Consider the following 14731-nt stretch of genomic DNA (forward strand, 5'->3'; position numbering starts at 1 on the left):
CTAACCCATAATAAGTGGTAGCTTAAAGGAAAAGAGTTGACTGAGCCTGATGGATAATCCAGTCCTGCTACCAACTTGAGAAGCACTGGATTTGGAAATCAGGGAAGTCTTGCATCATGGCTGAGCCTGGCTCTGGATTCTTCCCCCGATGTCTTGGTTGGGATATTCATGAGAACTGCTAAAAAGTAAAACTGAGAGGCAAGGGATTCCTCCTTGCAGCTTGGCTGGACCCCCTTCTGTGTGTCTGTGTCTCCACCTCCTTCATGTGACATCTCCCTGAAATGGAGCACCAAGGCAGATGTGCCGACCTTGCTGCGCTTGAAGAGAGGTGTATGGCTAAAGTTGTGACGCATCTTTTTGCATTCTCAAATTCCTGCTTAACTCTTGCTCCAGAGGATTATAATCAAATTAGCTCACTCTGGCTTCAGATGAAGTTGTATCATGTGTAACAAGCTTGGCACAGAATTTCACAGAATTCATTAGTGAATATATTCAGTAAATAGTATATTCAGCTCAATAAGTATCAGCTGTGATTATTTCTCTATTAGAGAATGATGATTTGTCCTAAAAGCACAAGCCTAGCCCACACTCCTGACTTATATAACAGTTGCTAAGCACCATGTTTTTAAAGGCTTTCAAGTAATGTGCATTGAGAGGTTGAACAAAAGAGCAGATGGGTTGTGCCGTGCTGTGCTAGGTTCTCTGTGAATCATGTCCGATTCTTTGTGACCCTTTGGACTGTAGCCCGCCAGGCTCCTCTGTCCATGGGATGCTCCAGGCATGAATACTGGAGTGGGTTGCCATGATCTTCCTGACTCAGGAACGGAACCACGCTACTGACTGCTTAGTTTACTCTTTCAGGCACAACTGGGCTTTGCAGTACTTGACTGCCCTCAGTTCTACATAGTTGCCACTAGAGGGCAGGGGCACTTAAGACAACACCCTAGACCCACCAGTGCCAGAATTCCTGGGTAGACAAGGGAGAATGGTTGAAGGAGAAAAATGTTAGAATGACTGGGGGTGGAAAGCAAAACAGTTTTTCTTTATCTCTTGGGGACCAAACGGAAGAAAATGTGAAGCTAGTGGAACTGAAGTTAGACTTAAAGAAGAACTTGCAGAGCACAAAGTTTGCTGTTGAGATTTTATACAGGTGACCTACAAAAACAAAAACCCTTAGCTACATCTGCCCAAGCAGAATAGACGAGAATGTGGGCTCCTCCAGTCTGAGGCCTATGTGATGCCGGTAGGTCCCCTTAAAGTAACCTTTCTCTGTGTTTGCCTTAAATGACTCCATTCTTGCACGTGCAATTGTAAAATAACTTTATTGGTTGGGTTAGCCACCACTCATGCTTTTCCTGTAATAAGGATCCTTTATAGAGGCATGATGGTGTCCACATGCAGATGCTTTCTGAAGAGCCCTGGGGCAAGGGGCAGCCTTGCCCCTCACATCAGAGCTTCTTTGTTGAAATGAGCTGGTTTGGCTTTTGTGGATTTGAGGTTCTGGAGCCAAGAACATAGTTCAAGGATCCCCTCTTCTTTCTTCAGGGAACTGCTTCAAAGCATACACGGTATCAGGGAAGCAACGGCATCTGTGCAGGGAGCTCTCCTCAAGCGGTCTCTGCCCATGGCTGCCCCGATGGCCCCATCCCAGTGGTACCCGACAAAACAGGGTTTAGGTCCCCAGGCAGCACTACTTTCAGAAATGGGAAAGATTAATTGCTCTCCAGCCAAGCTGTAAAGCAACAGCCAGCTTCAGTAATGAGGGTGGCAAGTCCAGGGCTGGTTGGAGTCTATCTCTCCAATCAGGTTATCGACCTTTCTGCTTGCATAAGAGGACAAATTACCTCTCATACTTTGAGAACCTCTGCCTTTGAAGATAAAAACTCAAGTAGGGAGCTGCAGGGAATGCAGAGAGTGCTGGGCAAGAACGACACTACTGGGGCTGCGTCCTCAGTTCAGCCAGTTCAAGGCGTATTTGCCTCCATTACGGACGCTGATGATAAGCAGCATCAGGTCGCTTTCCTTTTCTGAAGTTTGACCCACCTTCAAAGAACTGCCCAGTTGCTAAAATATAGCCCCACACATTTAGGTAAGTCTGAGGTTGGCTGTCTCCTCCCATATCAAACCAGGAATATTGTCATCACACTGGTGACCTCTGGTGATTCTTGGTGTCCTTCCAATCTCAGCCACCAATGTGCATTCTCTGAGCAGTCACTGGGCAGTTGTGCGTACGCCTTGGCTTCTCCTGCCTCTACCTAAGATGTCTGTGGGTCATGGTTGAGTGGATGAGGTGGACTGAGGAGGCAGCAGTTGGGCAAGAGGTATATCTGAGAAGCAGCAAGTGGGAGCCCAGAGTATCGGCACGACCAGCCCAGCACGCGGGGGAGCAGTCAGGTGCTGCCCTGAGTCAGATATTACTTCAAAAGCACAGTTATTCTATTGCTCGGGTAATGGTTCAGGACACCGGATCACTGTGAAGACCTTGAGGGTAATGAGATTTCAGGGACTGGGACTTCAGGGTTCACACCTTCTGCCAACCACTTCTGTCTTGGAAACGGGCATTTCGTGTCCCTCAGCAAAAGGCTGCCTGTCCCCTGACTCCGCCTAAAACTGCCTACAGGGAAGAAGACTAGAGAGAGAGCCCATGGACCTCTGTCACACGGTCTGTCCCAGACCTTCCAGCAAAAGCCAAACCAAACCATCAAGCCAAATGCAAAGAGGCATGGGGGCATAGCCCTGCGCCCGGTGGCACTCAGATCTCGATGAGGCTGGCCAGGCGCAGGCAGAGGGGCGCGTCGGCGGGCATGGCGCTGCGCTTGATCTCGTTGCCGTCCAGGCGCAGCACCTGCAGCTTGGAGAAGTTCATGACATCCACCACGGTGCAGAAGCTGCTGATGGAGAACTCTGTGGGGACAAGAAGGGCAGGGGTGGGGAGAAACCCAGATCAGGGGCCTGGGACCTCAGGAAAGCCCCTCGGAGTCTGTGAAGCTTCTAAGGGGAGGGGGGAGCTTGGCTGGGTGGGGCAGGCGCTTCCCAGGATCGGAGTCAAACTTGCACCCGTTGGGGAGCAGAGCCAGGGATAGAGTGAGGTCTCCGCCAGCATAGCTCCACCTCCTACCCACGCCCCCCACCCCCCAAAACCCTGGAAGGTCCTTCCTGGCAGGCCTTCATTGGTCTTTTCCCCTCTGTGGGCAGCAGGTGGCAGCAGAAGGCAGTCAAAGCCGAACCCTAGCAGCTTTGAGGTTCTCCCTTGACAGCGTTTGAAGGGGAGGGCATTTCCCAATTGCGTTGAGAAGGAAGACTGGGTGCGTGGAAAGACTTAAATCTTGAATATTTCCTAACAGTTTGCAGATAGAAAAAGTAGAAAGAAATTAAAGAGAGAAAACTTGGACTGAGAAACAAGTGCCTCTGAGTGCAGAGCTTTGAGGGGATTGTTCCATGTACATTCTGAGTTCAGACAAAGGAGTGATCTAGGCCCTGAGGTTTAAGGAGATAGATGAACAGAGCTGCCATGGAGCTCAAAAGTCAAATAATTTCCTTGCCTCCTGCATTTAATATGATTAGTTTACTCTCCATTTTTGTAATCTCAAAAGAAGTTTGAAGATTCTCCCCCAACCCTCCAAGTCCTGTAATCCTAATAAATACAATCGTTCTGTTTGGTTTAAACACAAGTCCTTCAGCTACCGCTCACCCAGTTCTCCCTCTGCTTGTTCTCTTAGACAAATCAACTACCTCTGTCTCTATCCTACTGGGTCAGAAACTTGAAGGATTGAAACAAGAGCTCAGCTAGAACTCCAGCCTGTGTGCGTGCTAAGTTGCTTCAGTCACGTCTGACTCTTTGCAACTCCATGGTCTGTAGCCCACCAGGCTCCTCTGTCCGTGGGATTCTCCAGGAGTGGGTTGCCATACCCTTCTCCAGGGGATCTTCCCAACCCAGGGATTGAACCCACATCTTTTATGTCTCCTGCATTAGCAGGCAGATTCTTTACCACTAGCACCAGCAGGGAAGCCCCAAAACTCCAGCAGGGACAGCAAAAGTTACCACCAAAAAGCTGCTGCCGCCCATAGAGGCTGCCTTCAATATGGTATGTGAGAGCATCAGAAAGATGGCTCAGGTCAAAAGGGACTTTGGGTGAGGTTATTTGTTGGGACTTGGTAGGCTACATCTGGAGGGCTGTAACACTTAGGCAGACTCAGAGCTTGGCTTGCTTTTGCTTCCACCAGAGGCATTCCTCTGCTTGCCACAGTGGTCAGGAGCTGTGTGTCAGCCTGCAGCTGGGCAGGAGGAATGGGAGGAAGGCTTTCCTGATTCTCTTCCTGGGGTGACTGTCAAAGGCATTGTGGTTATGAGTATGAAAAGTAAGCTCTCTATAGAGAGCTTAGATAGATGAAGAAATTGTTTTTGAACTTAGCACTAGAGATTATTTTCAGTCTCTGTTAAGAACTGACCAAAAGGACATGGGGTAAGTCTGCAGCCAATTAACATGTGCTACAAATGTAAGACAGAAAAATCAAAGAATAATGAGAAGAATGGGAAATATCCTTGTTTAGAGAGCACTCGGGGAGGGTCGGGTGGAGACCCGGAATGCTTTTGGATGTTCCCTTTCTGGACCCAGGGAACAGATCAAGTGACGTCCAAGTGGACAGGTTGGGGGTGAGTCGAGGCTGACTCAAGTCTGGGTCTATGGTGTCTGCATGGAACAGGCAGAGTGGGTTGGGCTGGAGAGAAAAACGAAGTGGCCTGGCTTGAATATCACTTCCAGCTGTATTGGGGGACTGCACTTAGAGGTTCCACAATGGATTCTCTACAGCAGCCTGGGGCTTTCAGACTTCTGCTGAAGTCCTGGCTCCCAACGGTGCAAGTATAAATATGGGACATATTTGGGAGTTGCTCAGCACTCAGCATATATAGATTTTATCCACACGTTGAGCACTGTGAGCCCCCGTGTTAGTCCTCTCTAAGTTCATGCATAGGACAGGGGCTTCTGCTTGGAGATGCTGGAGGGCACTTTCCATCCCAGATTAAATTTTGACATAAGTTTTTCCAAATTCCTTCTGGTGTGCTGGCCCTGCTCCACTGGATCCCAGAGCTACTGAATAACATTCTGAACTGTGTTTCCTGCTGTTGCCAGGCTGGAAAAAGTGAGGGAGATGCTAGTGGAAGAAAGAAGCAGGGAGGGAGAGAGCCTTAATTCCCCTGCACTCAGCTCCTGTCCTTTTAGCTCTCTTCTCAAAGGGTTGCTTCAATCCTACCTTCATACCCACCCCTTCTCTGGGTCCCCTGCAGGGAGACCTCCTTCACGTTTGCCTAGGTGAGTGAGTGGCTGAGCTTGGGGAACTCACTTTCCGCTGGTGGTCTTAATCAGAGATGTACTCCTTCCTTTCTCAGCCAGAGAAGCCTGGCTCTCAGTCCTTTGATGTTAAAGGCAGAGGCTTTACTACATGATCTGGGTGACCTGAAGAGATTGCTTTTCCTTCTCTGTGTCTCAGTTTCCCTATCTATGCAATGCAAAAGATAAAATAAAACCGTATCTGGCAACGTCAAAGTGGCAAAGAGGGGGAAAGTTTATAATATAGTTACTGTGTGTTGAAAAGCAAGTGCTTTTTCAGTTGTGTGCCAGGTCCAGAACCAAAGCCTTTGATGTACTAATGCACTAATTAAGAAAAATAAGGTGTTGGTGTTATTTACCCCCAAAACGAGGACTAAGAGGGAGACAACCAGATAGAGGAGCTTTGGCTTAAACTGCACAAGAAGGGATTTGGGGTAGATACTGAACATTTTTAGGTTTGACTTAGGAAAAACTTTCTTGCAAGACCTCAGGACTCTTGACTAATGTGATTTTTATCTTTGGCAGAGCTTTTGGAAGAAGTGAACTACCTTATATTTAAACGACATATGTGGTTCTGCAAGAAGGCAGAGTGACAAGATGCTGTGATGGAGTCTTTCCCAACCCAGGCTTCACTGGTTGTACAGTTAGGCAGTAACTATTGGCTTCTCTCCCGTGACAGATGCTCTTTGCTGCCACATTTTCAAGGTCATACTTTGATAAAGCACAGCATACTATATGACATTTCTGTTGTGACACTTCTCTTGGATTCAGAGTGGGTAGCAGGTAAGTAGTGGTGACTTCTGGGTGAGATGATAGACAGCTACAAGTAAATGTCAAAGCTTTTACATCATGCAACATGTGAGAGATTAGAGAACCCTGCATTGGGAACAGGAAGACCTTCCCCAAAGAAAGAGAGACTTTAAACACAGAACAGTTTGCTGTGTGTATGATGGTGTCTTGCACTTCAAAGTAGAGAACCAGACACCTTTTCAGCTTGCCCACCCCATGGTCCACCTCTGGGACTGGTGCGTCTCTCACTCGGGGGGCTGCCTGGCTTGTTAACATCTTGCCAAATGAGTGATCTGTTCTGTGAGCACAGGGAGAGAGAGATCCATGGAGAGGCTGTGGCCTCAGTCCTATCTGTGCTTTGATGCTGCGACGGTGCTGTTTGCTCTCAGCAGGCTCTACTTCAAAGCCCTCTGCCAGTGGCCATTAATGAGTCCTTCCTCCCCCAGGGGGAGAGGTACTTTGCTGCGCAGGAGGAGAAGTTAATGCTGGCTCAGCACCTTCCAACTGGGCTGAGACATCAGAAGCTCTGGCGCAGTGTAAGCACATTCTGAACACAAGACCCAGAGAGGGACTGAAAGGCACCTAGACAGTCCAATCGGAAATGGAGACTTTGGTTCTCGCCGACAGACCGGCCGGCCGTTGGGCCTTGTGGGGAGTGTTTGGGAAACAGGAGGCCTTGTGCTTGCTCGCCACTGCAGGGTTTGGTAGGGGTCAAGCTCGTGTCACCCAGGGACCCTCTGCCCCGCCACCAGGGGCTCCTCGTGCTCCTGGAGAGCCAGCCAGAGCAAGTGCTGCTCGCAGCTCGGCGGGGCTGCAAACTCCCGTCCACCGGCTGCATGTTTAAAACACAAGCATCCAAGCATAAGACCAGGCTGATGAGGGGTGGGGACAGAGAGCTCGTCCCCCCTGGAGTCAGTGAGAAAGTACAGATACAGTGGTTTCTTAGCAGCCCACTTTCCTCCTCATCTTAAATGCCCTTGTCTATGAACCACCCCCTCCCAAACCTCTCCAAACTCATTTCTCATAGCTTGACACGTGAACCCTTCCTGTTAGACACAGCAATCTCCTAGCTGTCCCCTCAAAGTGACCTGGTAAATGACTGGTCCTTTTGTGGCGATGGCATCTCTAAGGATGGCTCAGTCCTGTGTTCCTCCAGCCCATACCCATTTCTCTTTCGGGACCTAAATTTAGGCTTACCTCTTCTGAGAATTCTTCTTCCATACAAACCCACTCCCCAGTGACTTTTCCTAGCCCTGCCATGTAGTCTAAGAGTATGCCACTCTGGACCATTTTGTACGGGGATGTGGCAGGGTTCTCAACTTGCTTCATCAATATTCTTTGGTTCTCCTACTTCTAATTCTTCTGTGTTGCCCCCAGCGCTTGGGATCAGATCTTTCCAATGCAACAGACAGCACTCCCCACTCCCCTTTGCCAGCGTCTCACCATTGATCCTGTTGCCTTGGAGGTAGAGGTTCTCCAGGTTGGTGCTGACTGGGGGGATCTTCTGCAGCTGATTGTAGGAGAGGTCAAGCTCAAGGAGGCTGCTGGAATTGAAGGTATTCGAGGCCAGGCCGTTGTTGGTGAGGCTGTTGTGGGATAGCCGCACATACAGCAGCTTGGGTGAGCCCCGGAAGTAGCTGTCGGGGACTGAAAAGACGTTGTTGTGCTCCAGGTACAGCTGCTCAAGGGCTGAGGGCAGTCCATCAGGTACCTTCCTCAGGTGGTTGTAGCTCAGGTCCAGCAAGATCAGTGATCGGAGGCCTCTCATCGAACTGCCCACTTCCTGGATCTCATTGTGATGAAGGTACAAGGCTGTGAGGTTCTCCAGCCCCTCCAGCGCGTTGTTGGGGACCCTTGAGATCTGGTTGTGGTCAAGATGGAGCTCTCTCAGGGATCGGGGCAGTGGGCTGGGTATCCGGGTCAGGTTGTTGTGGTCCAGATACAGCCTCTCCAGGTGCCTCAGCTTGGAGAAAACCTTCTTGCCCACCTTATCACTGGTGATCTGGTTGCCATGGAGAGCAATCCAGAGCAGCCCAGTGGCATTGTCGAAGACACCCTCCTGGATGGAAGAGATCTGGTTGTTCTGGAAGTAGACATACTTCATGCGGGAGGGGACAAAGGGCAGGTACTTGAGATTGCGGTTGTCGCAGTACATGGCTGTGGGGAAGTTGGGGGGACAGTCGCACTCCTGGGGGCAGTCTCGGGGCTCTGGTGGGGGTGGAGAGCCGTAGGCATAAGCTGGACCTTCCTCTCCCCCGTAGGGGTAAGGCTCGTAAGGCTCATAGGGGTAAGGGTCGTAGGGATCGTCATAGGTGGATTGCTGGTTGCGGAGGAATTGAAACCACCAGTGAGAGTCTTCGTCATACTGGGCCCGGGAGAGGGAGCAGAGCCCAGCCAGCAGCAGGATGGAAGCCCACTGCATTTTGTGTTTCTGCAAGAAGGGAGAGAAAATAGAGGAATCAGGTGCGAAGGAGACTCCGGGAGTCAGAGAGGCAGAAGAGGTGAGTCTTGGGCTTTGAGCTCTGCAGACCTGACCTTCAGCAGAAAGCAGCTCTGAGCAGAGTCCTTGCTGCCACCTCCTCTGGGCCTCTCCCAGCGCTGCCTCTACAAGCTGATCCAGATGAGCCTTGGCTCCCTGGGGGAGCTAGGTGCATTTCCCTCTGCTCACAGACTCACAGAAACATAGCCTTTGAGATCAGAAGGGGCTTGAATGGAGGTATTGCATTTTTTATTTTTTTTCAGAGAGCAGGCCCATAGGAGCCTCTAGCAACCTGAAGGTACGGTTAGGGAAGCTAGGAAGCCCACAGCAACTTCCATGGGAGTGGGAGTGGTGGTGGGTTCTATTTGTGCCTGACTTTACAGCCAGTGTGAACTCCCCAGGGAATAATGTTTGCCAAGAGTCCAAGGAAAAAACCCTCTGGCTCTTTCTATATCTCTGGGAAACACCCAGGAGTGGCTTGAGGTCTCAAAGGGGAAGATCTGAACTACTTGGGAAGTTCTGGTTTTGAGTCTTTGGGGAAGGGTGTGTTCCCCTGCAGCCATCACAAGGCTGGGGCTTGTGGTACCAGCATCTGTAACAGTGCCAGAACCTGTAACGGTCTACTAGTGAGGAAACTCTCTGGTTGGCAGTTCGTGACTATACTTGCAACTTGGCTGGCAAGGGCCATTATACAGCAGTTACAGATTCCCTTCAGAGGGGCTGTGGCCTCCACTGTGGACCTTGTGTTCTAGAGGGGGTACTGAGAGCATGAAGTCTTAGCACCCTGGGCTGTCTTCCATGGTGTCTAGTAAAGTGCTAATACTTCTCATGCTCCATGGACATTATGCCAGAGCCAGCAGGGGTCAAGAGGACCATCAAACAATGAAACAGGAATTGAAGACTCTTGAGTGTGCCCAGGGGAACATGACTTTAGAATGGGATTCTGGCGTCCTGCTCTCCCATCCAAAGCCCTCGGTGATGACCTCTGGGTTACCAGTCTCCGTAGCTGGGCCCCACATTGCCTGGCAGCTCACAGCTTTTGACCTTGTGTGCTAGTGAGATGAGAACAGGCGAGGCTTAGAGAGAAGTGTGAGTCTGATGTCCCCGAGAGGGAAGTTGAAGGCGTGGAAGAGGAGGGCGGCCTGCCCGGCTGGATGTCTTACTCTGGATACCCACAGCCAGAGCACCGCACAGCACCAGTGAGCAATTGGCACCTTCCAGAGGGGTGAGTGTCCCCCTTGGGTAGAGAAACTTTACAACCTTTCTTGATCTGGGCATAGTCACATATACTGTTCACGTTGCCATTGGCCCTTGCTGGGGACAAGAGAAAGCAAGGGCTCTAAAAGCCAACGTCGAAGCCATGAGCTGATGAGAAGGCCCCTGGGGGTGACAGTCAGTCTGGTCCCTTTCTGGCCACCATCTCCCTCAGACCTGTCTGTCCTCTGCAAGCGAGTCCCTCAGGCCTGCTTCATCCCAGTAGCCCGCGGGTTCCAGAGGCGAGGTGCCTCACTCATCTTCAGCAGCCTCGGACAAAGAGCCCACAGTGATCCTGGGGAGCCTCCCCAGCCACCCACGGCCTGGGCATGCTGGCTGGGCCCTGGCGCTGCCCAGGAGAAAACGGATAGAGTGGCTGACTGCCAGTAGCACATTTTTCCATGCTCAGCTCTGGACTGCTGCAGGACCAGGGTGGCTGTCTGGAGGTTGGCACAGTGAGCCTCTGTCTCCATTTCTCCTTCCAAACTAGGCACCTTGGCAGGCAAGAAGAGCAGCCCTCCTCTTCAAGCCTTCCAGGGCTGTGCATGCTGCCCACTTGACTCTCTTTCGTGTTATGACTGCTGAAAGGGGTTGTTGGGGACTTTATGCCTCTCTTTACCCCTCCCCCATCTCTTAGCAATGTTGCTCCAGGCTTTATACTCTTAAATCCTCTCCACCCCACCCCCAATGCTAGAGACATTCCTGTGCTCAAAGTTTTGTGAGGTGGAAAGCTTCTAGGATTGGTACTTTCTGAGTTGGGGGGAGCTTACTCAGGAGTTACTGCTGTTCTTTCATTTCTCCATTCTAGAGAACCATATCTTCTTCCTATTAGAGCCCAGGAGGTCAAACCAAAAGCTGCTTTGTAACCTGAATTAGGTCCCCATTTCACAGTTCCTTGGACCTGGTCAACTCTCAACACTGCTGTGTGTTTTTTCCCTTTCACCCCAGCAACACACAAGCACACACACACACAAACACATGCACTACACAAAATTCCCTCTCCTCTCATGTAAGAGCATTTAGGTGCCTCAGCCCCTCTGAAGAGACTGCAGGGCACAGGTCTAGGATGGGGGGCCTTCTGAGTAGTAGTGGGGCAGAGCTGGCTTCCCCACATACCTGACCCTTCACTTTTTCATGCCTGAAAGCTGAAGGCTCCCCAACAGTCAGAAAGGATTGTCTTACAGTGGACAAAGGTGGTGTGTGGGAACCCCCTCCTTCTACCCCCTTTCGCTGCTCTAGCATCCTGGGACACGGTCCAGATGGGGAAGGAGGAATTGCTCCTTCTGCCCTGGGCCCTGTCCCCTCTCCCCAGCCTCTTTCCTTTGCTCCTTTAATGGAACTACCAGGGACAAAATCTGAAGGAAAATGACCGACTTACCTTGAAGTTGAATCTTTGAGAGAGTGACCACGTCCCTCTGTCTGGCCTCCTTGGTTGGAGAGCGTGTGAGCAGGAGAGGAGTGAGTGTGTCTACTGAGAGTGTGCGCGCCTGTGCCAGGCCAGGGCCCGCCCCCAAATTCCTAATCAGACGTCGTGAAGAGAGAGGTTGAGGAGCCCAGATCCTGGCTTTTTCAGTGCTGCTGCAGAGGCGGAGCTCACACTCAACCGCTCAAAATTGCTATAAAAACCACCTTCTTTCCACTCACTTATCTTCCCTGAAGCATTGGCAGCTTGGGGTCTCTTTCTGCTGAATGAGTTAGTGGCGCTCTGGAGGTTATTTGTACAGTCTCTTACAAAGGCCTGGATTTCTCATTAAACCCATAGGGCAGATGCAGGGATAGGGAGGGCCAGGATCTGCCAAGAGGCATCTTAACTCTTTCAGCAACCCAGGGTCCCACTGGAGGGCGAGTGCTCACCTTTCTGGGCTCCAGCGCCCTCTGTGGGCAAGCGGTTAGGCTAACGGACAAAGGAGAGGACACAGGATAGCTGTCTCTGGCTCCAGTTCCATCCCTGACCAGTGTAGACATGTCAGGGCTGTAGGATTTCTCTCTCCCCACTGGAATCAAAGGGAAGAAAGGGACTCTCATATTTGTTAGTAACTTACTGTGCACTAGGGCTTCCTTCATATCTCAATTGGTAAAGAATCCACCTGCAATGCAGGAGACCCCGCTTTGAGTCCTGGGTTGGGAAGATCCCCCGGAGAAGGGAAAGGCTACCCACTCCAGTATTCTGGCCTGGAGAATTCCATGGACTGCATAGTCCATGGGGTTGCAAAGAGTCAGATACGACTGAGTGACTTTCACTTTCACTTTACTGGGCACTAACATTATGCACACCCACCTAATCTCATGATGACCCTCAGGTTAACAATACTACCTTGTTGAGTTGTAGTAAGGTCTCTCTGAGGTAGTTTGTGTGAGGTCCCTGGCCCAGCACACAGCTGATGCTCACTCAGTCTGCGGTAGAGATGATTGCTGTTATACCCATTTTACAGATGTCGAGACTCTGAGCAAGGGGAGGATGAGGTCGTCGAAGCAGGCAGGAACTAGACCATGAAAGGACTTTTAGACCATGGAATGGATTTAACTTTTATTCTGAATGTATTTTAAAAACTTGTTTTAAGAAGAGAAAGTGAAAAGATCTGACCTACATTTTAAAAAGTCCATGGGAGAGACTGCTGTGTGGTAAAAAGGAGAAAAGTGTGGAAGCAGGAGCTCTAGCTGTCCTCTGTTGAGAGATAATGGCAGATTGGGCCAGTGCAGTGAAAGAGGGAACAATGTATGTTTAGACAAGGAGTTGAAAAGTCTTGAAGATGGACCAGAGAAGGGGTTAGGGAAAGTGAAGAATGAGTCCTTGATTTTGAGTTTGAGCAACTGGGTGGGTGGTAGCACCATTTCCTGACCTTAGAAAGATGGGGAGGGACAGAGCCTAAGTTAGAGATGCCTGTTAGGCATTCCAGTGCAGATGCACGCAGACAGTTAGATATATCAGGATAAACTGGAAGGTCAAGCACTAGAAGAATCTGGATACCCAGAATCTCAGTAGCTTAGATGAACCCATGCTTCTGAAATGCTCTTTCTTAAACTAATTGCCTCCTGCTAACATCCAAGAAACACCCCTTTAAATTCTTTTTTAAACTGTGGTAAATTACACATAACATAAAATTTACTATCTTAACAATTTTCACAGTTCAGAAGGTTTAAGTATTGCTATACAACCAGTCTTCAGAACTTGGTCATCTTTCAAAACTTTAAATTTGTATTCACTAAACAAAAATGCCCCGTTTCACCCTCCCCCAGCCCCTGGCAACCACCAAAGTAGAAAGAACTACTTTCTCTCCCTGTGAATTTGACTGCTCTACATGACTCACACAAATGGAATCATACAGTATTTATCTTTTTGAGACTGGCTTACTTACTTAGCATAATGTCCTCAAAGTTCATCCATGTTGTAGCGGGTGTCAGAATTTCCTTCCTTTTAAAGACTGAATAATACTCTATCGTATGTATATACTATATTTTGCTTATCCATTTATCTTTCAATTTACATTTGAGTTGCTTACATTAGCTATTGCAAATAATGCTGTTATGAGCATTGGTGTACAAATATCTCTTTGAGAGCCTATTTCTAATTACTTTTTGCTTATATGGTCAGAAATGGAGTTGTTGGATCGTATGGTAATCTGTTTGTATCTTTTTTAAGGAACTTCCATATTGTTTTTCAAAGTGTAGTCATATCATTTTACACTTCCATCAACAATAAACAAGGGTTTGAATTTAAAACACTCACTCCTGTTTTTTTTAAAAAATACCAATTGAGAAAGCCTCAAATTTGAATTTGAAGAATTTAGAATTTGAATTTTAAACAATGGAACTTTCAGTTGCTCCAGTAGGTTTTGAACTGTTGGCATAATATGAAAAGTCCTTGTTAGGGACCCAATCTCCTCAGAAATTTCAAAGTTTTTAAAAAGGTTAAATATAATGAATGGGCCTTTGCTGACTACCTACTATAAACTAGATGGTTTACGGATGTTATCTCATTAGTAATCACAGCAGATACTTTGTGTTGAAAATATAGGATCGGAGGTATACAGTGATTAAATTGTAAAACAAGGATTCGAACCTTGACCCACATGACTCCAAAGACCTAACACTTTCTCACAACACAAGGCAAGAGGACCAGTGGAGTGGATGGTGACCACCTTATTGTCAGGGTTGAACTCAATTAATATGGAATCCAACTAATTACAGTGCTCCAATCTGCTTGAATCTGTGGCAGGGGATTGTAAGGATGAGAGGGGTCTGGGATACTGGGTTTCGTTTCCTGACTCCAGACATAGTTCATTTCAATTTAACACATGTGAGCATCTACTCTATGTCTGGCATGCACTTAAGAGCTGGAAACACAAAGAAGGTTTGGTAGACTACCTGCTGAAAATAAATCAGGTATATAAGCAGCGAGGGATTCCGAGGTGGCTCTGGGGTAAAGAACCTGCCTGCCAGTGCAGGAGCTGCAAAAGAGTTTGATCCCTGGGTTGGGAAGCTACCGTGGAGAAGAAAATGGCAACCTACTCCAATATTCTTGCTGGGAAAATCCCATGGATGGCCTGGCAGACTACAGTCTGTGGGGTGGCGAAGAGTTGGACACGACTGAGCAACTGAGCGCACATAAGGAGCAAAATCTGGTTTCATGAGTGAGGCAGAATGGCCTTAATGTGAAGATGGTTATAAATAATGCACAGATAACTTTCTCATCATTTTTGAATCCAGAAATCAATCACTTTACAATGGAAAACACTAGTTTTGGCAACAGGACATAAGAGACACTTTGTAGCTAGATCTAGATAGCCTGGGCAAATCTACCCATTAGGAACAGATGTTAACTTTTTTAAATTCTAGCATACTTAAATGTGGCAGTGTTGCACTGAATTAATTCTCACAA

General features: G+C 48.7%; 1 protein-coding gene across 1 annotated transcript; it reads right to left on the reverse strand.

The window, feature by feature from the left end:
• Nucleotides 1-1303: 1303 nt before the first annotated feature.
• Nucleotides 1304-11623, reverse strand: FMOD (fibromodulin). The gene is made up of 3 exons (XM_061159835.1): nucleotides 11231-11623; nucleotides 7563-8550; nucleotides 1304-2904 (listed from the first exon to the last, which is right to left on the reverse strand). The coding sequence occupies exons 2-3, from the start codon at nucleotides 8539-8541 to the stop codon at nucleotides 2753-2755; spliced, it is 1131 nt and encodes a 376-aa protein (XP_061015818.1). The 5' UTR covers nucleotides 8542-8550; nucleotides 11231-11623; the 3' UTR covers nucleotides 1304-2752.
• Nucleotides 11624-14731: the final 3108 nt, after the last annotated feature.

This window comes from Dama dama, chromosome 14 (genome assembly GCF_033118175.1).
Source record: "Dama dama isolate Ldn47 chromosome 14, ASM3311817v1, whole genome shotgun sequence".
NCBI lineage: Eukaryota > Metazoa > Chordata > Mammalia > Artiodactyla > Cervidae > Dama > Dama dama.

Bases quoted from the DNA above. Each gene is read 5' to 3' on its own strand.
- FMOD (XM_061159835.1), bottom strand. From the start codon at position 8,541: ATGCAGTGGGCTTCCATCCTGCTGCTGGCTGGGCTCTGCTCCCTCTCC. The intron at 2,905-7,562 runs GTGAGACGCTGG...TTGTCCCCACAG, and splicing joins CCAAGGCAACAGGATCAATG to AGTTCTCCATCAGCAGCTTC.